The sequence below is a fragment of the Apus apus genome, chromosome Z (assembly GCF_020740795.1).
Source record: "Apus apus isolate bApuApu2 chromosome Z, bApuApu2.pri.cur, whole genome shotgun sequence".
Taxonomy (NCBI): domain Eukaryota; kingdom Metazoa; phylum Chordata; class Aves; order Apodiformes; family Apodidae; genus Apus; species Apus apus.
The window spans coordinates 12,741,332-12,764,668 of record NC_067312.1 but is presented as its reverse complement, the minus strand read 5'-3'; the positions used below and the strand labels follow the sequence as shown (position 1 = coordinate 12,764,668).

Below are 23,337 nucleotides of genomic sequence, written 5' to 3'. Positions count from 1 at the left end.
GCATACAGCTGGAGGGCTCCATTTTGCCAGAGCCCCACCAGCAGCCCATACACAGGGACTCTCTCACAGGGCAAGCAAAGCAGTTGAGGACTGACAGACATGAAGAACACAAATGTCCAGTGCACTGAGACCCAGCTCAGCAGTCAAGTGGGAGGAGGCCTCAACCAGCACTAAAATACCCACTTTGTATAGAATACTATTAATTGTTAAATAAGGAATGTTATATGACTGTGCAATGTGCCATTACATTGAACAGAGCATCATGTAAATCAGAAAAAGTGACTAAGTCAGATGTAGGTTGTTTTTTGTGTTCAAGTGAGATTGTAACCTCACTGATTTTAGCTTCAGGAGAGTTTTGTGTTTCATTTGAATTAGTTCTCTGGGATGGTAAGGTTTTATTTATTAAGACAATGGGGAAACATTTCACCTGTTATACACAAAAAGGGGGAGATTATTATTTTTATCTTCAAATAAGTTTAATAACTGAAAGCACTACTGGAGCCCTACAGCATTATCGTATTAGGATCTTTCTGAGCCCATTTCGACTCTTCCAACATAAACAAGATGGGTTTATTTAAAATAAAGCTGCTCTGTTTGCTGTACTCTGGAATATCTTATAATTCACAGTGACATTTTTTTAGTTTTGGAAAGACATGAATTTTATCAATGGACCACTCGGTGGATATGGAAATAGCTGGATGGTCACACTCAAAGAGCTTTGGTCAACAACTTGATGTCCAAATAGAGACTAGTGACAAGTGGTGATCCTCTGGGGTCAGTTCTGGGACTGGTGCTGTTTAACATCTTTGTTGGTGACGTGGGCAGTGGGATCGAGTGCACCCTCAGCAAGTCTGCTGACACCACCAAGCTGTGTGGTGTGGCTGACGTGATGGGGGGAAGGGATGCCATCCAGAGGGACCTTGACAGGCTGGAGAGGTGGGCCAGTGCCAACCTCATGAAGTTCAATAAAGCCAAATCCAAGGTCCTTTACATGGGTCAGGGCAAACCCAAGCATAATTACAGGCTGGGTGGAGAATGGATTGAGAGCCACCCTGAGAAGAAGGACTGGGGAGTGCTTGTTGATGAGAAGCTCAACATGAGCTGGCAATATGTGCTTGCAGCCCAGAAAGCCACCGTGTCCTGGGCTGCATCAAAAGAAGGGTGGCCAGCAGATCAAGGGAGGTGATTCTGCCCTCTACTCAGCTCTCATGAGACCCCACCAGGAGTCCTGTGTCCAGCTCTGGAGCCCCCAGCATAAGAAAGAAATGGAGCTCCTGGGTAGAGTCCAGAGGAGGCCCATGAAGATGACCAGTGGGCTGGAGCACCTCTCCTGTGAAAATAGGCTGAGACAGTTGGGGTTGTTCAGCCTGGATAAGAGAAGGCTCCAGAGAGACCTTATAGCACCTTCCAGTGCCTGAACGGGCTACAGGAAAGCTGGGGAGGGGCTTTTTACAAACATGTGTAGCAATGGTAGAAAGGGTAATGACACTGGGAAGAAATTTTTTCGTGTGAGGGTGGTGAGACACTGGAATAGCTTGCTCAGAGAAGTTGTGGAAGCCCCCTCCCTGGAAGTGTTCAAGACTAGGTTGGATGGAGCTTGGAGCAACCTAGTCTAGTGGAAGGTGTCCCTGCTCATGCAGGGGAGTTGGAACTAGATGATCTTCAAGGTCCCTTCCAACCCAAACCATTCTGTGAGTCTGTGATTCATAAGCTGATTCTATTATATACAGATGGCATGAAAAAAAGGGCTTTGCTCTTCCCCTTACAAGTACAATAATCCATCAACATCACCAAGACGTGTAAGGCTTATACCACATAACCCCAAGAAAACAAAACAAAATACACAAAGTGGTAAAGCATATGGGAATCTCAGAACTTTATTAATATTTTCTGTTGCTGAGTAAAGGCAAGATGTTGCCTTTTCTCTACATGTAAAACTGTGTTGTATCCCTTCAATCTCCAGTGTTAAATATTTGTTGTCCAGTGATGTAATCTAGCAGGCAACAATCTTTCTCTGATAGACTCCACGCTCCTAATGCAGTCAGTTTAGTGAAATACTAATGTTACCCAGTAAATTGTCTCTTCATCTGCAGCTGTAGGTTTAAATGAACACCTGCAGAGTATGCCTGTCTGCAGGGAAGGGGACAGTGGCATTAAAAGGAATGGGCTAGATGCAGAGATGTGAAGACTATGAAAAATTAATTCCCACCTATAGTAATTACTTTCATCTGAAACACTAGCCAGCTGTTTCTAGCTAATTTATTTCTAATTTTGCCAGGTTTAAGAAGTACTTTTCCCATAAGTATGAAATGTTCTTGAACCATTTATTTCTCACATAGATTTGAATAGGTTTTGTTTTAGCTGTAAATTGGCATTTTTTGTGCCAGTTTATTCTACTGTAATTTTTAGAGTGTTCATCCCAAACTGGCTAGAGAGCACTAATAATATTATACCAGTCAAAATACAAAGTCCTTTTCTGAGCCTATACTGAAATCCCTAATTTCAGCACTTTCATTTTCAGCTATTTTTTCTGAGAGTATGAGAGCCCACAGGCTGGTTTGGATTATTTATTGAACTCCTGGTAGTACGCACCTTACCTCCCTACTGAGATGATGCAGTTTATTTGTGGCAAAGTAGGTTTCTAACTGCATCCATCCATCCAAGATATGAAGACAGGGATTTTTGGTTTACATTGTTTTCGTTTGCTACTTAGTAGGAGAAAGGGTCACAGGTATCACAGAATTATTATGCAGCTAGTGCATCAGAAAGTCAGCCTAAAATTCAGCTACATGCTCCAAGAGAGTGTAAGTTGTGGATTGCAACCAGAGAGTGACAACAGGACAGCAGCACTATAAATAGAAAGTAAAACACGGGCCTGCATTTTGCTGGTGGCAGCCTTCCAGTACTCGTGGGGAACTTAATGAGGAGCAGGCTCTTGCTGCAGGGGGACATTTACTGAAACAAGAGAGGTTCTAACTGAATATAGGGTAGTATTTGTTGACCATGAGGACAGCCAAGCAAAGGAACATTATGCCCCAGAGAGGTTGTGCAATATTTATTCTAGGAGATTTTCAGGCTACAAATGGGTAGGCCAGAGCAACCCAGTCTGGTCTCATAGGTGAATGCTTTCAGTAGAGGGTGAATTAGTGATCCCCCAATCTGCCTTCCAACCTGAATTATAATTCTGGAGTTCTCTGCTGTTCTGCCTAACCTTAGTAAGTCCCATGAAATTTAGGTGACCTTGCTGGGTCTTTCTACTGGTTTTGCTTTCCGTTTTTAGTGCATTTCTTACAAAGTGCTTCCATACAGACACATTGTCACTTTTCATGTGCAGCATTTCCTGAATTTTGTTATTCCTGTGTGCATGTCACACACAGCTACCTCTGCTTTTTTAATTCTCCACTAGCAGTGTCCCCAGTAAGAAGTAAAACTTCAGTAGCTTGTACTTAGCTGTTCTTTTTAGTCTTGGCAATATTATTTATCTGCCACATCTAGCTCAGTGTAGTTAACACATGCAGGAGAATATGTCATGCTTCCTACCCACAAACCTTGCAGGGTTGTTTACTACATACTAGGGAGCTCCAAATGTTCACAGAATTTCATGGAGTTTAAAATAAACATGTTGTATTTGGTTTTCCACTTTCCTAATTTAAACAGCTGTTGTATGTCAGAGGTAAGGTCAATTTAGCCTTTTTTTTTTTTTCCTTCCCTACCTGTGTTCAGGCAAATAGTATGGATTTGTTCTTCAAGACAATTTTTAGAACATTTCTTTTGAATGCAAAGTTAAGCACTCCACAAGCTCTCCTATGCAAACTTTCACTATTTAACATGCAGCATGTAACATATCAGTTAAATTGCTGAGTAGTCAATTTCTTTCTAAAAAAACACAATCAACTTCGTTGATTTGTCCCTTTTCCTCCACAAGTGTCTCTCTTCTTCCTCAGCCTCCCTTCCCTTCTCTCTGCACACATGTACAGACACACACACAGCAGGACATGTTAGTTGTCCTTTTATCTCTTCTGTGATTCCCCTGACTACTACAGCATGTCGTCTGTCTTCTTTCTCTGCAGGGGTCTACTCTTGATCCTCTTTCTTTCTCCCTCCATGTCTTACTCGGCATCTCATATGAATAGACAACTCCTTCTGTCTCCTCTGTGGTGATTACCCATGAATCTACATATCCAAACCTTTCCTTTTGCCTTCAATCCAAACAAAAAAATTTGGCTTGTCTCTCTGACATTTCTTTGTGAAGTTGTCACCAGCAGAGCAAGCTGGACAGGGCTGGAAGACAATGCCCAATCAGTCACCCAAATCCTTTGTTTCTCATGTTTTTCTTGACTAATGTAGAAGCCTGAACCACCCGGCCAGTTGAGCAGCAAATCACTTTCCATATCTGAATTCAGATCCAGGCTGTCTTGCACATTCTTTTGCTTTGCTATTCTAAAATACTGTGTTTCCTGCCCACCAAATCTCTTAATGTTTACATTAAGCAGCCATTCTACAATAAACAGAAAAACTGGGCAAGAAGCAAGCGAACCTCATTCTTTGCCAACCAAGTACCCTAAAAACTAAGCTATAGTCACATTTTGTCCTGGTTATCTTTTTTCTGTCCCTGTAACTCTTGCATTCATAGCCAGAATGGAAACAAGAGGGGTGGAGAACATTTCTAGCTTAGATTACTCCATGCCATAAGATATAAGAGTATTTAGGATTGAATTTCCCTAAAATGAGACTATAATTTAAGTTATGTCTCCTGCTTTTTAGGCAAATGACCAAACAGGTCTATTTTTATCCAAGTGAGACAACAATCTGCAGTTTGCACTTGGTTTTAAAAGCCTATGCCCTATTTGTTCAGGTGGCAACCCTTAAAAGAGAACTCCATGCTCAGAGTGAACAGAAACACTGTTAGACACGTACCAGAAAAATAAAAATAGAATTAAAATTTCTCTAAAATTACAATTAAATGGAGATTTTTATATGTGAAAGTGCTCTTGGACTACCAAGGAAGTGAGGCTAAGTGGTCTCAGCATCTGTAGGCCCCATTCCTTCCAGTATTGTATTACCCTGTTGTCCAGTGTAAATCATATTTAAAAGAGGGTAGAATTCCCAAAGATAATAAAAACATACAATTTGTCTGAAAACTCTCAAATGAATGGAAAAGAGAGACTCTAATTAACGTTTATTCCCATGTCAAAGTCAAACTGTGCAGAATTTAGTTAACATTGTGTTCCATGTGGCAAAAGCCTGGTTAACCATCAGCACATTCATGCTGGCCATTCCAGCCAGCTCATGTGGAAGCCACCCCATCAGTTTATCTGCATCCCAGCCTCAGCATTTTGGTCTCTTGGCAAATGGAGTATCATAGAGAATGTTAGGAAGGAGGAAGCTGATATTACCATGGCAAGGTAAAACAAATTATTAGAAAAATCAGACGTCATTAGTTCCACTGCTCGTAGAAAAACATGAGTCTCAGCTTTAATAAATTGTTTTTGCCATGTTTTAGAGCTTGACCCCCATTGACTCAGTACTGCAAAAGTGTTCCCAAAAGAGCTTTTGTTTTCACAAAATTACAATCTTGCTATATTCAAGGGCACAAAGTATAAGCAGTGGCCAAGAAATGTTTGTTGCAACTGAGGATATAAGGGACAGGCAATGTCTCTTAAGCCTCTCATTACACCCTGGCACTATCAGCATAGGTCAGTAGCACAGAACCATTTGAAAATAATTTTGTTTCATCCCAACTGTCTGTGGTTCAAACCTCATCTCCTGGCTTGAGAAGAAGGATGATACATAAATCATTACAAAACCCAGGATGAATATTCTCCTCCTTTGTACTGCTGTAGTCATAGCTGGCATAGAGCCCATCTTCTCAGTTCACAATGGCCTTATTCAGGTACTCCACCCAGACTTCATACCTAGTAAGTAGAAGGCTTTGCTGGGTTTTAATGTCAAACATAGTTGTATGAGTAAAGCTGCAGGAGAAACACTGTTTTATAGGTGTTAAAAAGAACAAAGGCTCCTGTTCCTCAGTAGTAAGAAGAGTGCTGTCACTCTGAACTCTTTGTAAATTGAGAACTCTGTATTGAGAAGCACTAAAATGTTCTGGGATGTAATTTCAGTGCAATCACTGAAAATGTCACTCAAATAGAAATTCCAGGCCTAAAATTATTTTTAGGGGTTACCAACCTGCATGCTAATGGAGGGAGAGAAACGAATTTCAACAAATGACAAAGGTTTTATTTTCTATGCAGTAAGCCAAACACAAGGAGGTAAACTTTCTGAAGAATGACAGTTTGTTCCCAGGTTGAGAATTTATATGAGTTATTTAATGGTTTGGCTGTAAAGTCAAAACTAAAGTGGTTTGTAAAGGAATTCAGTCATTGGCTGCTGCTTTTGTTACAAGCACAGTTCTTCTAAAAAAGGAATCAGATTTTGACTAATGGAAAAATATCATATAAAAGAAAATAAAAAAGATTCAGGATTAGGACCAGAGTTTCCTGAACTTTGGTGCCAGTTCTTATACATATTTACCAGTGGAAAATGAGCATAGTGGAGCTCTAACGTGAAGATCTTCTCAGAGCTGGCCTCATCATTTCTCCCTTTCTCAATGAATGGAATTAATTACATATTTTAGCTTTATTTCTTGAGTGTTGTCCTCTAGGGTAAGGCAGCCTTAAGTTTAAAGCACCTGGAATGCTGTGACCATTTTGAGGCTTCCTCGTAAAAAATAAAACAGGATAACAAATGATTCCTGAAACACTGGTGATATTAATAGACTTTTCCTCAGTAGCAGAGTCTTGTCTTTGCCAAATAAGGGATCTTAAGACTGCTTTCTTCTTGTATCTGCTATTTGCAGTTGTCCCACTAATACATACATTGTTGAAATATAACAGAGCTTTAACACTATGGTAAAAGAAAATATTCTTATATATCTAGTCTCACAAATGTATCTGCCTAGAATATGATCCTGTAAAAGGAATCAGTCACAGCATTCATTTACAATTTTAAAATGTTTTAAGTTATTTGATGGACAAGGTGATGCAAGATTGAGTATAAAAGTAAAAAGGAATAAGCTTAAACTGATAAACTAATAAGTCATAAATGGTCATACTTTATACAGCAGTCTGGTTATTATTGTGGACTTGTTGGAGATTTTCTGTTTGTGTATACTGCTGTATACACGTAATTGTGAAACTATTAGGTATATACAGGCATAAAAAATAAGCACTCTTGCTCAAACCGGGGTTTTTGAGACCTAAGAAAAAAAATCCCGTGACCTTCTCCTTTCATATGCTTCTATGCATACATAAGTATTTTCAAGTACCAGATTCACCTTTCAAATAATTAATTTTGTTTAAGCAGTTAAAGAGTTGAGCACTTAAATTAGAGTTGGAAGCTGAAATGGTGGAGTAGATTTTGAGGCACAATGCACATGGACAACTTGCCAAACCAGTGTTCTTTTGCACCACAAAAGAAGGAGTGTTCCAGAGATCTCTACTGGAAAACCCATCCTCTTGATTTGGTTTCCATATCAAAGAGGGCTGGGAGAAGTGGCTACATGTTCCTGTGCTTATTTAACCTTCCAACAACTGGGGCATCGTCAGTCTCTTGCCTGTGCAGGATAGCACAGCATCCTGGCTGCACTCTCAGCTTCTGTCAAAGGGCAGTAGCAGATCCATACACCAGCTTAGTGCTTGTGTGTTCAGATCTGTACTCCTGTGACTCTCCAGCTGGGTGATACTGGATGCCTGTCTGGAGTAGCTCACACTCCATCCAGAGCAGAGAAATCAGGTTTGTACCAAGATGCTGCTTCATTGGCAGCAGGCACCTGAAGCAGTTCAGGAACATGGCAGGGGTGGCTGTTGAACTGAGCGTGTCCCTAGTGTGTGCCACTCAGCAGCCTTTAACTAAGAGGAAGAACTAATCTTCATTATTGAATAACTAGTATTTTTTTGTACTCCATAGAAGGTAGTTATGGAAATGAAAAAGTAAGATAGCAAATGTTTAAGTGTATTTAGGTCAAAATCAGTCTGAAGAAATCTGAGGGGGAAAAAAAAAAAAAAACCCACACAGAAAAAAAGTATTTATAATCCAATGGACTTCTACAACTCACCTGGTCTACTTATTTCTGAAACATCTGTTTACATCTGAAGACTTCAAAATGCCTCAATTGCCCAACCATATTGTCTGCCATTAATTCACCCTCTTAAGGTCCTATTGATATTCATGCTGTCTTGGAAGATCATGTCCAGGCAGCCCTCAAGATCTGTTCTTCACCCAGATAGCAACTTTGCAATCCAAGTCCCCTGCACTGTCTGAGATGAACCTGGACAAAACTTCAAGGAGGAGGAAGGAAAGGTGCCTCTTGTACCCACTTTCGTGGCTGGTTGTTAGAGCTCTGTTTCTGTGTGCTTGAGCTGTTCCCCAGCTGCTTTGACCTATGTGCTGATGACAGCCACCTCAGAGTGTTATATTGGCAGCCTTGTCAAAGCTGTAGCCATCCTTTTCCCATGCACTCTGAAGGATGCACAAATTTCAAGTGGAAGACCTTAAGGGAGAAAGGGATGTGACTGTTCTGGATCAAGGTTCCTACCATGCCCAGTTAAACAAGCAATCTGAATTGGATTTTAAAGTCTTGTGCTAGTATCTGCTAAACAGTGTCAGATCAAATATTCAACATACAGCCAGTGGAGCAACTCAAGGATTGAATTAAAGGAGTAATTTAAAATATGGTTGTGTTACTCTTCAATGATTTTTCCATGTAAATTGTATAAAATAAACTGCTAGGTATGGTGTGCAGCCAAGAAGATGCAGGCATACTTAGAGGTACTTTCCAACCATGATGATTCTGTGACCATAAAAGGCATCACTGAGAAGACAATGTGAAAAGATGCAGGTAACAATGATGACTGAAGATGTGGATCCAAGTTTCAATTAAAATTACTTTTTTAAAGGTCAGGCTTTATGTAAGCAAGGATTTAAAAGCCTGTGTTGTTCATTACCTAAAGTAAAATCCACAGTAACACCTTTTTTTCCTCCTGCCATTTCATAAATGCCAGCATAAGGTTTTAATTTCAGGGGTTGTGGAAGAAATACTGTGGATTAAATGAAAATGCAAAATTGTTTTACCATTTGAAATATGATCGGATAACTGGCTGCCTACAAAAATTACTAATTAAAGTTGATTGTGATGGGACATAAAACAAAATGAGTTGCTGTTAGTTACAGATGATGATAGCTGATTTCTAATGATCCAAATTACCATGGTTAAAATTACTTCACTTGTTAGTAAAATTTCCTAGCTTGCTGCAATTTACCATTAAGTTCACCATACAGAGGGTAAGAATGAAAGTTCCTGATGCTCATGCCTTTTCTTTGATTCCTTGAAAATATAAAATAACTCTAAAAGAAACGCCATAGATATTTCAGATTTATTACCTTCATGTTTTCTTTTTTTTCTTTTCTTTTCTTTTTTTTTTTTTATATTTTTGTGAGATAGCTGTTGTCCAAATAAAACATGCAGATCTGACATTTCAGGTGCTTGGGCATAAACAGTCGTCTTTGTCTACCTGCATTTATTGAAACTTGAATTTTGTGCACAGTTTTCTTTTAGGTGAAAATCAGATGGTTTTGCTTGTGAGCAGTTCTGAATTGATCACTCCAACAACCCACCCTTCCCCTTTGGCCCCTGAACTGGATGGCAATTTTATAAGCTTTAAGAAGCATGACATCTCAAATTTAGAGGACTCCAGTGTTGACTCTAGTGTCCCAAGATGACATCATTACCCAGTATAAGGCTTATAAAACTTGCTAATTATTGTACACATCATAGGACCAATCTGAGGCAGAGTGCACAGAAGGAAAAATTTCACAGCATAATAAAGAGTGAATCAAGTACATTTACTGAAAGAACAGATGTAGCCAGAGGCATCAATACATGCTGTAACCAGGAGTCCTTCATTTCATTCTGAGTCCTTTTTCACCACTGAAGCAAAGTGTTAAAATATACTTTGTTCTAGTACAGAATATATTTTTTGTTCCTTGAAGTCTTTTCATCTCCAAATTCTGTTTAGTAACTATTTCTTTATTATGCAACCAACAAGTGGGCGAACTCCACAGAGGAGTAGAGTGAACTGGAACATTCATGTTAAATCTATTTGGATGTATTTGGTTCTACAGCAGAAGTAAGGGAGAGGCATTCTTATGTCCTTAGTTTATAAAACTAAGCACTATCCATAGGCTGAAATGTACTACCCCATATTTAGTTAATCTTTACTTATGAAGCCATTTGTTTGCCTTGGCTGCACAATAAAATTAGCTCTTTGCAAATTATTTTCTTCAGGTAGTTTCTTGACACGTTTTATTTACTCAGTCAGAGATGCAAATATTACCTGTTAGAAACATATTATCAGTAGGAAACACAATCCTGTCCTTGCAGTTTCTAAGGAGCAGCAGAGGTGAGTTAATGAATGAATGGGTCACTGAATGAATACATTAATAAATTTACCTTTAACCTCCAGAGATTTCAGTCCAAGTCTTTATTCAGTAAACAAGTATATAAAAGCCTCACAGTCTGCAGCTGCAGGGTCATTTCCTTACACTGCAAAACAAATGAAAAATCCAAAACACAGGTGACCATGACTGAGAATCTCCAAGGAGTATCAGCCTTGGATGAAGATAGGGTGTAGATCAGGTTGGTGTTATACTTCAGTTTATATATTCATCATTAAGAAATGAGAAGGGAAATTTGTATTCCTGATCAAAGGGTCAATTCAGTTCCTTCAGAACACATATTGCAGCTTTTAGGAGCGTCAGTATTCTTCCACTGCACAGTTGTAATTAAATAGATACATTTTTACTGGAAAATGAGCATCTTTGTGGAACTTAACAGGGTTGTCCTACAGCATTACTGATTGGGCTTGTAGAAATTTCAGAGTAGTTTGGACAGCATACTTTCTGTAATGAGACACTGCTGTGTGTTTTTCACTGACATTAGCAGTTAATGCCATCTATGTGAACACCTATAGAAAATAGTGCTTATAACTACTCAGGAGTTAGGTACCAGAGGAGATCTACAAAATGCCACCAACATTAAAGCTAGGTGTGATGAAGATACATCTCTGCATATCCACATGCTTCTATATTAAAGGGAGTATAATGCTTTAGGTTAGAATGGCCAAAAGATTAATTTTAAGCTCTGGAAAGTGAAGGCTGAAGGTTAAATATTGTTTTATTCCTATCATTGACAGCAACTTCTCTCAAATATTTGTAAGAAAATGTTTTTTTCCCCTCAGTTTTAGACTGCCAGGATAACATTGTTTCATTCCTTCAGCTAACCAGTGTGTCACTTGATCTGTGTATGGCACTAGTGGTAGTCTTTAGCATGCAGCCACAAAGCTCTTTTATTAACAAGTTTGAAGCTCAAGGAATATGTTTAAGAAATGTTCATGTTCACAAATAATTAGACATTGAGTGTTTGTATCAGTTTCATTGGAGTAGTAACGTTTAGTAATTGTGTTCTTTTGCACACTGACTCTACAGTCACTTAAACAATTCAAGTGTAGATGTACAACATGTACTCAGAAAAAGACAAAGGAACAGCTACTTTTACCACCTCCAGTGAGGCCAAATGAGAAAGAGAGAACACTGAAACATAAAAAAATTCTTTGATCAATCTTTTCTCTGCTTCCACTGATATTGTTAATTACTGAGCATATTTATGATTGAAAGAGAACTTTCATTCCCCTGAAGCCAGGTGCTTTCAGTGACAGCTTTACCACAGTCATAGTAAAGCTTGGAAGAGACACTCCAGACACAGACTCAGCCAAAACAGACTGTCTCAGTGAGAGGGAATGCAAAAACTGTGCTAGAGCTCAGGTCACTGCTTTCTTCAGCATTACCTTCTTGATGCTAGCAGGACTAGGATCCAGAGAGGCTTCTCCTTGACCCCACCCCATTGCTGGTTTCACCAAGAAAAGGGTACTTGGGGATGGCATCCAGTGAATGGAACTTTGAAACTCAAAGAGGATATTGGAATACCTTTGATACTACAACTATATCCAACCCAGTGTCAACAGATGATTTGTTCCTTCCCCCTTCCATGTCTTTTCTCATTCTTACTTTCCCTCAGATTCACTCTATAAACCTTTCACACTTTTTTCCATTACTGTGTTCCCTTTACTGCTTTCAAAGCCCTGTTCCTTTGCATGCTGTAATGTTTAAGTGATTTTAGTGTCTCCGCAATAAACTTCCTCCCCTCTACACCAGCATCTTCCCCTAGAAACAGCAAAATAGGAGAATGTTTCATGCCATTGCATTGCTCATTGAAATTCTGTATATAATTAAAGATTATCAGAAGTTTTTCATCACAGCATGTTTTGATTGGAAAATAATGTTATCATAAAGCTGAAATTATTTGCTTGGATTTCAGAATATGTTCTACTGGAAAATTCAAACCCAAATGCTTTATGTTGATATTCTGTGATATTTATTCCTTCTGGAATTTTGAAAATTTGCATGTATTGGCTTTGGTTGAAAAAGAATTTGTGTTATTCTGAAATTACATTATTAATTGAATTTTCTAAAGCTGATTCTTCGCAGGCAGTTTCCAGTTAATGGGATATTTTGAAAAGATTTTGCAATTAAAATAGTCCTTAGTTTCATACCAAAAATGTTCAAGTTTTGACCTGTTTGTTATATCCCTTTCTTTCACTCCATATCATTACTTAGTTATTTTAATTTGCAGTTCTTAAGAGCAGTTAACTCTTCTGTGTACAGTACCTAAGGGAGTAGGATTCTATCTTTGTTCTCAGGACTCTCACAATAAGTATGACATGAATAATAACTATTTGATGTAGAAATACTTGGGTGAGAGTCATAGTACTAGGTAATGCAGGAGGTAAGATCAATTCTATCATGAGTCATTTCAGTCACTGATATGAACAAGCCAGTGCTTATGGCCCTGTTGCAGCTTTGGTAAAAAACACTTTTTGTGTCAGTCATATTACAGCAAGCTCTGGGCAATGCAGGAGACTCCTGAAGTGCCTCAATGACAGCTTCTTACAACAAGAAATTGACAGCCCTGCCCAAGGGGTTGCATTATTGGACCAGATGGTCACAAGTGCCAGTGAACTTACCAAGGACTTACCAGTTGAAGGCAGACTGGGTTGCAGTGATCATGCACTCATGCACAGTCAGGACTCTAGATTTTAGGAAAGCAAACTTCCGGATCTTCAAGGACTTAGTAAGACCCCATGGGAAATGGCCCTCAGGGAGAAGGGAGCAGAACAGAGCTGGCAGATCTTTAAGGATGCTTTCCATAGCACGCAAGAGATCTCAGTCCCCTAGTGTAGGAAATGGGGCAAGGAAGGCAAGAGACCAGCATGGCTGAGTCAAGACCTGCTGGTCAAAGTAAAAGGCAAGATGGAACTACACAGGCAGTGGAAGTAGACAGGTATCCTGGTGATTAGTAGGACAAGGGAGGTTCTCCTCCCCCTCTATTCTGCCCTGGTGAGGCCACATCTGGAATAATGTATCCAGTTCTGGGACTCTCAGTTCAAGGACAGGGAACTGCTTGAAAGAGAGCACAGAGCCACAAAGATGATTAAGGGAGTGGAACCTCTCCCTTATGAGGAAAAGCTGAGGGAGCTGGGTCTATTTAACTTGGAGAAGAGGAGACTGAGGGGTGACCTCATCAATGTTTACAAATATGTTAAGGGCAGGTGTCAGGAGAACAGAGCCAGGCTTTTTTCAGTGATGTCTAGTGATAGGACAAGGGGCAATGGGTGCAAACTGGAGCATAGGAGGTTCCACAGAAAAAAACTTGTTTACTCTGAGAGTGACAGAGCACTGGAACAGGCTGCCCAGAGAGGTTGTGGAGTCTCATTCTCTGGAGACATTCAAAACCCACTTGGACATGTTCCTGTGTGATGTGCTCTAGGTGTTCCTGCTCTGGCAGGGGGGTTGGACTGGGTGATCTTTTGAGGTCCCTTCCAACCCCTAAGATTCTGTGAGTCTGTGATTCTGTGAGGTTACTCGGTTGTATAGGGATGGGGTCAGGAAGGCCAAGGTCACCTGGAGCTGAACTTGGCAAGAGATGTAAACAAAAAACAAGAAGGAGCTTCTACAAGTATGGAAGCCAGAAAAGGAAGATTAAAGAAAGCATATCCCCTGATGGACAACACCTCTGTGCCTGGGAAGATCATGGAACAGATCCTCCTAGAATCATAGAATCACAGAATGTCTTGGGTTGGAAGGCTCATCCAGTCCAACCCCCCTACAATAAGCAGGAACATCTCACACTAGAACAGATTGCTCAGAGCCCCAAGCCTGACCTTGCATGTCTCCAGGGTTGGGGCCTCCACCACCTCTCTAGGCAACATGTTCCAGTGTTCCATCACCCTCATATTAAATAACTTTTCCTAATGTCCAACCTAAATCTACCCTTCTCTAGCTTGAAACCATTACCCCTTGTCCCATTGTCACATGTGAAAAGATCTTCCACAGCCTTCTTATAGGCTCCTTTCAGGTATTGGAAAGTCACAATCAGGTCCCCCTAGAGCCTTCTCTTCTCCAGGCTGAACAACCCCAACTTCCTCAGCCTGTCTTCATAAGAGAGGTGCTCCAGCCCTCAGATCATTTTGGTGGCCCTCCTCTGGACATGCTCCAACAGGTCCACATCCTTCTTGTGTTGGAGGCTCCAGAGGTGTACACAGTACTCCAGGGGAGGTCTCACCAGGATAAAATTGCCTTTCTTGACCTGCTGGCCACTCTTCTTCTGATGCAGCCTAGGATGGAGTTGGCCTTCTGGGCTGCAGTTGCACATTGTTGGCTGATGTCCAACTTTTCATCCACTAGTTCCCCCAGGTCCTTTTCCACAGGGTGCTCTCTAGCATGTCTTCCCCCAGCCTGTATTGATATCTCTGGTTGCCCTGGCCCAGGTGCAGACCTCACAGACCATTCTTAATGTTAGTTGTAAAAATATTCTACTTCGTTTCAAATGTTTTGTAAGAAATAGTATGACCTTAATAGTTTCAAAGTTAGTAATGTAATGTGTAAATAGTTTTTCTTGTGGTGGTAGGTAAGTTGCCCATGGAGCTCATCTAAATTATTTCTTCACAGCATAATATATTCAGATGGGATGAGAAAGAACAGTTAGTTAAACATAGTGGCTTTTTTTGATAAAACCTTTAATTTCAGCTGAATCAAGTAGCCTCACAGATGTGAGGCTGATGTAGGTCCATATCCTCAGGTTCTGCCAGTAGCAAAGCACAGCAGCTGCTCCTGATGGGTGGGAACATGGAGACAGTAAACACACACAGAGGCCACACACATCAACCAAGATGTGACATATACATTTATACATATATATGTTTATTTGAACAAAAAAAATTGCTTACTTTAGCAGCTCGTCTTAGACGCTTAGACAGTCCACTAGCTGGCCTCAGATCCTCTGGTCTCCCCAGCAGCAGGGAGTTGTGTATGAGCCCTGAGATTCGCGATCCCACTCCTCACTGACTAATCCAGACGTAGCCACTCAGAACAGAGCACACCCAGACTGAAGATAGTCAGAAATAGGACTTAAAGAGAATATAAAGTAGACTACAGTAATCAGGCACACATCTCAGTCAGAAAAACCACCAGTTTACACCTAACACCCTTTGTTCCCCTTTTCACCTTATTTTTCCATGCTTGTTTCTCTCCAGTCTACTTTGATCGCTCCCTTTCCTCCCCACATTCTTTCCCCCCTGCATCCCTGATCTCCTTCAGTCTGTGAAGAGGAAGGGGATTTGTCTGGTTGGCCCTTCCTCCTGGTGGGTTTCACACAAGACTATGGCCTGACTGCTTTGGCAGCCCTAGGTATGGCTGATTCCCTGCACCCCATTCTCACTGATTAGGCTGCTAGGGTTCCTCCCCCAAACCTGCCAGTTTTTATCTGGTCCTGTCCATGGCCTTTTGTGTAGATGGTGATTAGCCTTTAATTCACACAGCCTAGCACAGTCTGCTGGTAAAGCTAAACTGCATCCTAAGTTGCTACAAAATTTTGTGCCTTTGTTGAAACAGATAAGAGTGTACAGCACCACAGCATTTTACCACAGTCACTATTGCTCTCAATGCTTGAATGTATTGACTTAATGTCAGTATCTGAACCAGCTAATACAAAGAATTTTGTTTTGTTTTCTCTTGATGTTTCAGGAATAAAGTACTTCCAGCAATATACTAATCCTGGATTTTTTTCTCTTGCAGATTATCAAGTGATCTCACATTCATGAAAGAGAGGAACAAAAATCTTCCTTACACACATGAATCCTTTAGGTAGGAATCTGGACTTTATATTTCATGACTATGCTATATATAAATAATGTTTTAAATTATTATAGCAAGATAATGACTATGTAGTTGGGTTTGGTAGTTGGTAGAGATGAACATCCATCATATTTCAAAAGCAATTTTCAAGTTCTAATGTCAACTCTAACTTTCAAACTCTAAAATATTAATCTTTACAGTTTATGCTTTTCTTGTCTGTAAAAGGCTGCTTTAAAAATAATAATCCTGAAATTACAGCTAAATGTACAGACCACCAGAAAACAGAATATTCAGGAACCATGAGACTGGTAGAAGAAGATTGCTATTGTTAGCTAAATCATGTTTTATTGGGAAAACAAAGGCAGTAGAGGAGGTATTCAGAAAAGAGAAATAAACAAAACACCAGGTGGAAAGGGTCAGGTTTTAGCTTTTGTTATTTTTCTAGTATGAATCTGAGCAAAGTATTTGATTGTTCTCTGTCTTGGTTCCCCATCTGTAAAGTAGGGATAATGGTGTTTTCTTCTTGTTGTCTTGGATTTTCTTGTCAGTTTAGATGTTGAGAGTTTTAAAAAGAGATTCAGGCTCAAGTCAGGAGTTAAGTGTATAAATATTTTGATGGAGAAGGAAGGGTCTAAACTGTTTTCAAGAATCTGGGGTTTCATTATTTTTCATTTTCAAAGACTGAGGAGCACATATCCACAGGTGAAAGAAGTTGTTCCATTCATTATCGAATTTTGACTGCTAATCAAAGGAAGCACTACAAAGGGTTGTTAGGATGAAGTTTATTTAAGAGTGAAATTTAGGAAGAATATACTAGAAACCCTTTTACAGGTTTTTCAGGTGAAATCTAAGAGAGCTTGTAGGTACTTCCAGTTTATGCAACACAGAAATATGAAATGCTTGGTCCCAACAAATTAACTGGGTGTCTGTGTTCCCTTGCATAGCCCACGGCAGGAACGATGCATCCTCACAAAGCACTCCACAAAATCTACATGGTAAAAGTAGACAGCTGAAATCAGTCACAAGAAATTAAGATCAGAGGCACACCTAAACTCCCTACTTCTCTGGAGCCTATATATATCATTGAAGGCTGTACTGGGTGTCCAAATGATTCAGAATTTGGGGACTTCCAATTAGGGCTCATTCAGAGAGGCAGAGCTCTGGTGACAGTGCACATCCACAGCTTCTACTTCACAGAATAATCCCAACCACCACTGCCATTCAGAAACACATCTAGTGATAACAATGCCCAGGTCTTGGATAGGGACATATACCAGTGTTGGCATTTGAGAAATTGGCATAGGAAGGTAGATTCATGCAGTGTCCACAGTATAGTTGAATGTATAGCCAGTAGGATTCTGGATGGTCTAACAGACTGTGTCACTCTTGCTTTATTCTGGTCTTTATTTTGTATTTGGCTCCATACAGCTGTAACTCAGCCTTCCAAACTGTAATGAACTGTGGTGTTTAGAGACTGAGACTCCTTATACTGCCTTCCTCCAGGCCTGAAAGACAATAATTGTTTCTCATCATAACTAGTGGGAATGTGAATCTTGTTCAGTACAGATTAGTAAAGTACTTGCAGCTTTAGATTTCTTCAGCAGCACAAGCAAAGCTTGTGATGGACGTAATGTAATTGCCAGTTGATGCTATACAGTTGTTTCCCTTCCTGCAAGCCTGAAAACACTGCAGATTGAATTTTTTTCATTCCATGCAGAAGTACTTCTGAATAAAGATTTCTTTGTCAATCTCAAGAAATTTATCCATCAGCATAGCCAAAAAAGAGAGAGAAAAGAATGTAGGAATTAGAACTCAGTTAGGATAGGGACATTTTTCTCTCAACCCTGCTCCACAGCACCTGATTTCAGTATTGATGTTTAACTTTTAGCTTCATATAGTAGCATTGTAAGCACATTTTTTTAATTTAAATGTTCATCATATCATTAATTGCAGAGTAGGGCTATTTTACAGGAAGATCAAGCACTTCTGTGCATACTAAAACCCCAGTTATCACTTCTATTTCCATCAAGTTGCATTGTTTCCTGGCGTGCAATGTGCAGCTGTTGAATACTATGTAACAGCTGTGTTAAAATGGAGAAATCCAAGTATAATGTCAGAATGTAGTAACTTCATTGGAATTAAATGAAAACCTTCAAAAAGGAGGCATATGATCTTTCAACTATCAGTTACTCAGCACATGGTTTTGCATGGCATTTTGGCAAATCACTGTCCACTGTGTCCCTTACAAAAGAGTGCATTCATTCCTGAAAGTGAAGCATTCCATGCCAGTATCTTGAACAATACTAGTTACCCTTTTATGAAAATGTTTTCAAGTCAAAGATGGGGGAGAGACACTTTTGATATAGTTACTACAAAGTGAGTATTTTTTCTATTGAAAAACATTTTTTTTAAAGAACAGGGCATCTCTCCAGAAGTCTTATCAATTATATTTGAGCCACAAATACCAAATAGCAGGAAACCATGGAAACACAGGCACTGGAACTGGAATGTGGTTAATATGCCTAGAGCCTCCTGCCCACTGCACTTCTGCTGCATAGATTCCTTCAGAAAGCAATGCAAATATCAGAATGAAGGTTTTCTAAAATGCTTTTTAAGCATGTTCTTCAAATAAACAGAGGTTCTTGTAATTCTTTAATAGAAAATATTTTGAAAGCAATAAATCCTAAAAGTAAGATAGGACAGTCATCTCATACTTCTGCACAGTCTTCTACCTGTTAATAATTCAAGTTATTTAACTTGAACTGAAACACTGGCCTGGAAAGCATATACAGGATCAGGAAGTGCAGTCCCCAGATATCTCAACCAACCATGTCATATATATTTCGTAATAGGTGAGAGTATCTGGGAAAACTAAACGGCATTTTTGTGTTTGGGTGACTATTCCAGAAACACAATGGTAACATTTTTCTCTAATTTTTTGAGCTAATTATGGCCACCTGTTCTTGTTATGACATTTTCTAGAGTTTACACATTGTTATTTTTCTTCTTTTGCTAATCTCCTGCTATGTTTGTAGAAGACAAGCATCCTTGCATAGAGTAAAAAGTTAATTCTTTAAATCTCCATTGTGAGACAGCCTCTGTGTCCCCTGCTCATCTTTGTTACTGTGTTCTAAATCTGTTCTAAATAGGTTAACATGGTTTTGTTTGGTTTTTTTCCCAAGTATAGATGACCAGAATTGTACATAGAGTTTAGTTTGTGGCATTAATAGGTCCATAGTCTCCCCTGTATCTCTCCTGTTCTTTCTCACAGCCATATTGAAGAAGTGGTTCATGATCATCTCATTTTTAAGAAACAAATGCTCCCAATGAAAAATACTCGGGTCTAAATGCATTATTTTCATCCTGTTTGTATTAATTTGGTTCTTTAGGTCTCTAGTTTCCAGAATCACCCCATTTTCCTTGAAAGGGTGCTCTAATATAGCTCTCTCTTGATGATGCCTCTCTCTTTTGTTGTACTGACAATTTTATTCTTTTACTCACTGTAATCAGTTTCTGTTATCTGTCAATTCTTCACACAGAAAATATATGCCTGTAAAAGTCAGAAAAGGAGTCATGTTCCCTATAGGGAAGCACAGTATGAACGTTTCTCAGTTTGAAAGTGCTGTGATTTGCAAATAGCCCAACTATTTTTTTTTAAATAATCAAATATTGTAAGTGGTATCATGTGTACATGAAATTGTTACCATTTATAGTTCATTATTTTACCTTCACCTGAGAAAAATGTGCCTTATTCTTGCATGAGCTCAATGGTCTGTTCTCTGCATTATATAACACCAAGTGTTCAGCTGATTTCTGAAGTTAAACACTAACCTTTGTGCCTGCTGTTTGTTTACAGCCATAAAATATGCATGTGCTTACACAAAACTGGAATTTATATTTAAATGGCTTGCTCTCCACTCGCTGTATATGCACAGATTGCTGTAAATGAGTTTAAAACTAACCCAGATATTCTGCAGCCTGTAGCTCAGTTACATGTGTGGAACGTGCCTGGATGTTCAGAGCTAGTATATGAAATGTGTCCAACTGTTGTTCCACTCCACACTGTCCACAGTAAGAGTCTTTTTTTAGGCTCAGTTAAATTAACTGATGCTTTATTTGCCTTTGCACTTAAAAGACATTTGTATGCTGATGGATTATAGTTTCTTGATACAGCAAGTGAATTGCATAATAAAAATGTAGTCATCTGATAAACCACAAAGAATTTTTCCTCAGCAAAGAGGCAGCTTGTTCCCATGCTGTGCTACACTGAATGAGTCTCAAGCATACACATAAATACCTGTCAGCTATGCTTGGTAGGAGTGGAAAGCTGAGGTAAGGAGTTTCCAATTTAGATAGTAGATTATTCTTCAGTTTTGAAGAGTGAGGTTGGCTACCGAGCATCTGACAGACGACTCACATCACCATCTCCAAGCAGGAACCATCTTGGTGGCAGAAGGAAGAGGTTTGCTTTAAGTTTCTCTGTCTTTTCTTCAGGCTAAGCAACAGGTTTAGCAGCAGCTGGGACCCTTATCATCCTGAGCTGTAACCTGAATTCTGAGGACATCTAGTGGTGCCAGCCCACTGCAGGGACTGGGTCTTCATAGCTGGTAGCTTCCCACTTGCACCTCTGTATTTCACCCAGGTTCTGCAACACTGGCTCTGGCCTTTACAGGTTAAAGAAGGAGGGCTAATTGCATCCCATCTTGCGTTTTCATCTGATAAAGTAACTGTGAAGTTACACTACTTTTTCCCTGGTTTCTTTTCTTTGACCTTGGCATTCCCACTTCACTGCAAAATCAAATGCAGTAAAACCACTTGTTGAATGCACAGAATGAGTAGCATTCTTCAGCTCGGGTGATCTTCAATTCAACAATGCCAGTCCCAAAGATTCAGAAGTCATGAGACTGGCTGAAAAATAATAAACTTCTAAATAATTTTTTTATATTTTCTATTTGCCTTCTGTTTATTTGCCTTCTGCTAACCATTCAAAGACATAACTACTCTGTGATTCATGTTTTCTACTGCTGAAGTGGAACTGTAGGTGTTCCTGCACTTTTTTGAAAAATAAGAATAAATTAGCTGCAATTCAAAAAGGATTTTGATCAAGCCAAGTGATACATGTTACATGTTAAGCATTGTTACTGACTGTTGCATGATGGCCTGTTTTTCAGTGAGCCCTTGATCTGATATTTCCTCCTGACATCATGAAGCAGAAATGTATATCATCAGTTCAAATTATCTTGCTACTTGCTCTGAGCAGAGTGGGTCTGTCTGGTAAGTACAACACTTGCTGAAACACTTGTTTTTCCTCAAAACACTTTATTTAGAAAAGTCTGAAACTTTACTCTATCTATCCTGACCACCACTGGAGCCTGTATATTCTTAGATTACTTTCTTCTGAAGTTTTGTATGGAGATTTTGAGTCCTGTTTTTATAGTATTATTGTATTATTTATTGTATTATTTTAATGTTTACATGGTGGCAACGGTGAAAAGCACTCCCTCCATGCTTTTCACCTTCTTAGGAATTAGCATCATGTGAATTATAATACTATTAGAGATAATGGTGTGGAACTTTAATGAAATAAAGGCAAGCTTAGGTTGAAAAGTCACATGATTTTCATGTCAAACTTTATGTAAATTTATGGTCTATGTTCTTGGTAGAAGTTAATGAAAACTATCATAGAATATTAGAGCATCAGGTTAGAAGGGACTTCAAGGATCATTTAGTCCAACCTTTCTTTGCAAAAGCTCCATCTAGATAAGGTGGCCCAGCACCCTGTCCAGCCAAATTTTAAAAGGGTCCAATGTTAGGGAAGTGGTTTTAACAGTAAATATTCTTACATGTATTTAAATTATTAGGGAATATTCAAATAGTTAATTTATAATGTCAGGCTTCCAATATACAAAATACTCCATCCAGCTTACTGATTCCTTCCTTTTATTACTTGTTTGGCATATAAGTTATCCCAAATAGTGGAATTCTGATTCTGTTGCAAAGTTGAAGGTGAAATTTAATTTTAAGATGACCCGCAGATTTAAAAAAAAATGTATTTTAGTAAAAAGCGAAAGGTCATACATCTACTTCCAAGCTTTTTAATTTCAAGATAACTGAACACATGTACGTTTAGGTAAAAATGGAATTTTCACTTGAAAATGGAAAGTAAAATAATTTTTCTAGCTATTTTAGACATTTGAGGTAAAATACATTTACTTTTCTGAAAGTTTTGATCCTTTTCCCAGGCAGACTATTCAGTCCATAGTTTCTAATAATGTTATTGTCCTCAAAAAAGCATTCCCTGCTGAATTTATCATTCAACACTAACAACAGAGTCATTGTCCAACTCTAAAATAACTAGGTGGATTTCTGCACTTCCCTAGGTCAAACATATCCTGGAAAACCTAAGATAGTAAGATGTCGTTCTCTAGATAAGGAGTCCTTTTCTTGTTGGTGGAAGCCTGGCTCAGATGGAGGACTTCCTACCCACTACACCCTATTCTACATCAAGGACAGGTAACAAGTGGTGCATATGTGGTTTGTGACTGATCAAGTGATGATTATGACAGAATGAGGGAGCAATAACATTAATTTATAAATGTGTTCTTATGAATCCATGTAGGTAGCCAGCAAGGCTACCTGAATCCTCAGGTAGACACCAAGGGCTACATGAGATGAATGGCTTTTCTTTGTTGGAAGAAAACATAAATCCTACCAGTCCTAGCACTTCAGCCTGCCCCTACTGAAACTCATCTGACTTAAAAACCCCTATTCCGAGGTGAAAGGTGTAGTTTGTCCATCTTACCCAGGAGGTTCACAGCTTTTAGCTGAATGGTGTGCTTCTCTGAGGAGGGGAGCATTGAGGCTCCACGGGGCTCCCCTGGGGCAGCAAGCAGAGCCCATCCCACCACCCAGCCAGGGAGCAGGGCAGGCTGGGGGCAACCTGGCCCTGGGTCTGGGCAGCTCCCTGGGGATGGGGACAAGGACATGCTGAGGCCAGACTGGGCCAGAGCATCCACCTGCAGGTTGGGGCTG

At 39.5% G+C, this 23,337-nt stretch overlaps 1 protein-coding gene across 4 annotated transcripts in view; it reads left to right on the top strand.

Moving 5' to 3' along the window:
• The window catches only part of LOC127396100 (prolactin receptor), an 87,124-nt gene that overhangs the window by 24,441 nt on the left and 39,346 nt on the right, over positions 1–23,337 (top strand). For all 4 annotated transcript variants that reach the window (XR_007891902.1, XM_051643714.1, XM_051643715.1 and 1 more), the window contains 3 exons: positions 16,246–16,314; positions 21,477–21,579; positions 22,686–22,818. Coding sequence is in view for 3 of the 4 variants with exons in the window: in XM_051643714.1 (XP_051499674.1) it covers positions 21,510–21,579; positions 22,686–22,818 (203 nt within the window). In the remaining variant the exon portion in view is untranslated. The remainder of the gene's footprint in view (positions 1–16,245; positions 16,315–21,476; positions 21,580–22,685; positions 22,819–23,337) is intronic.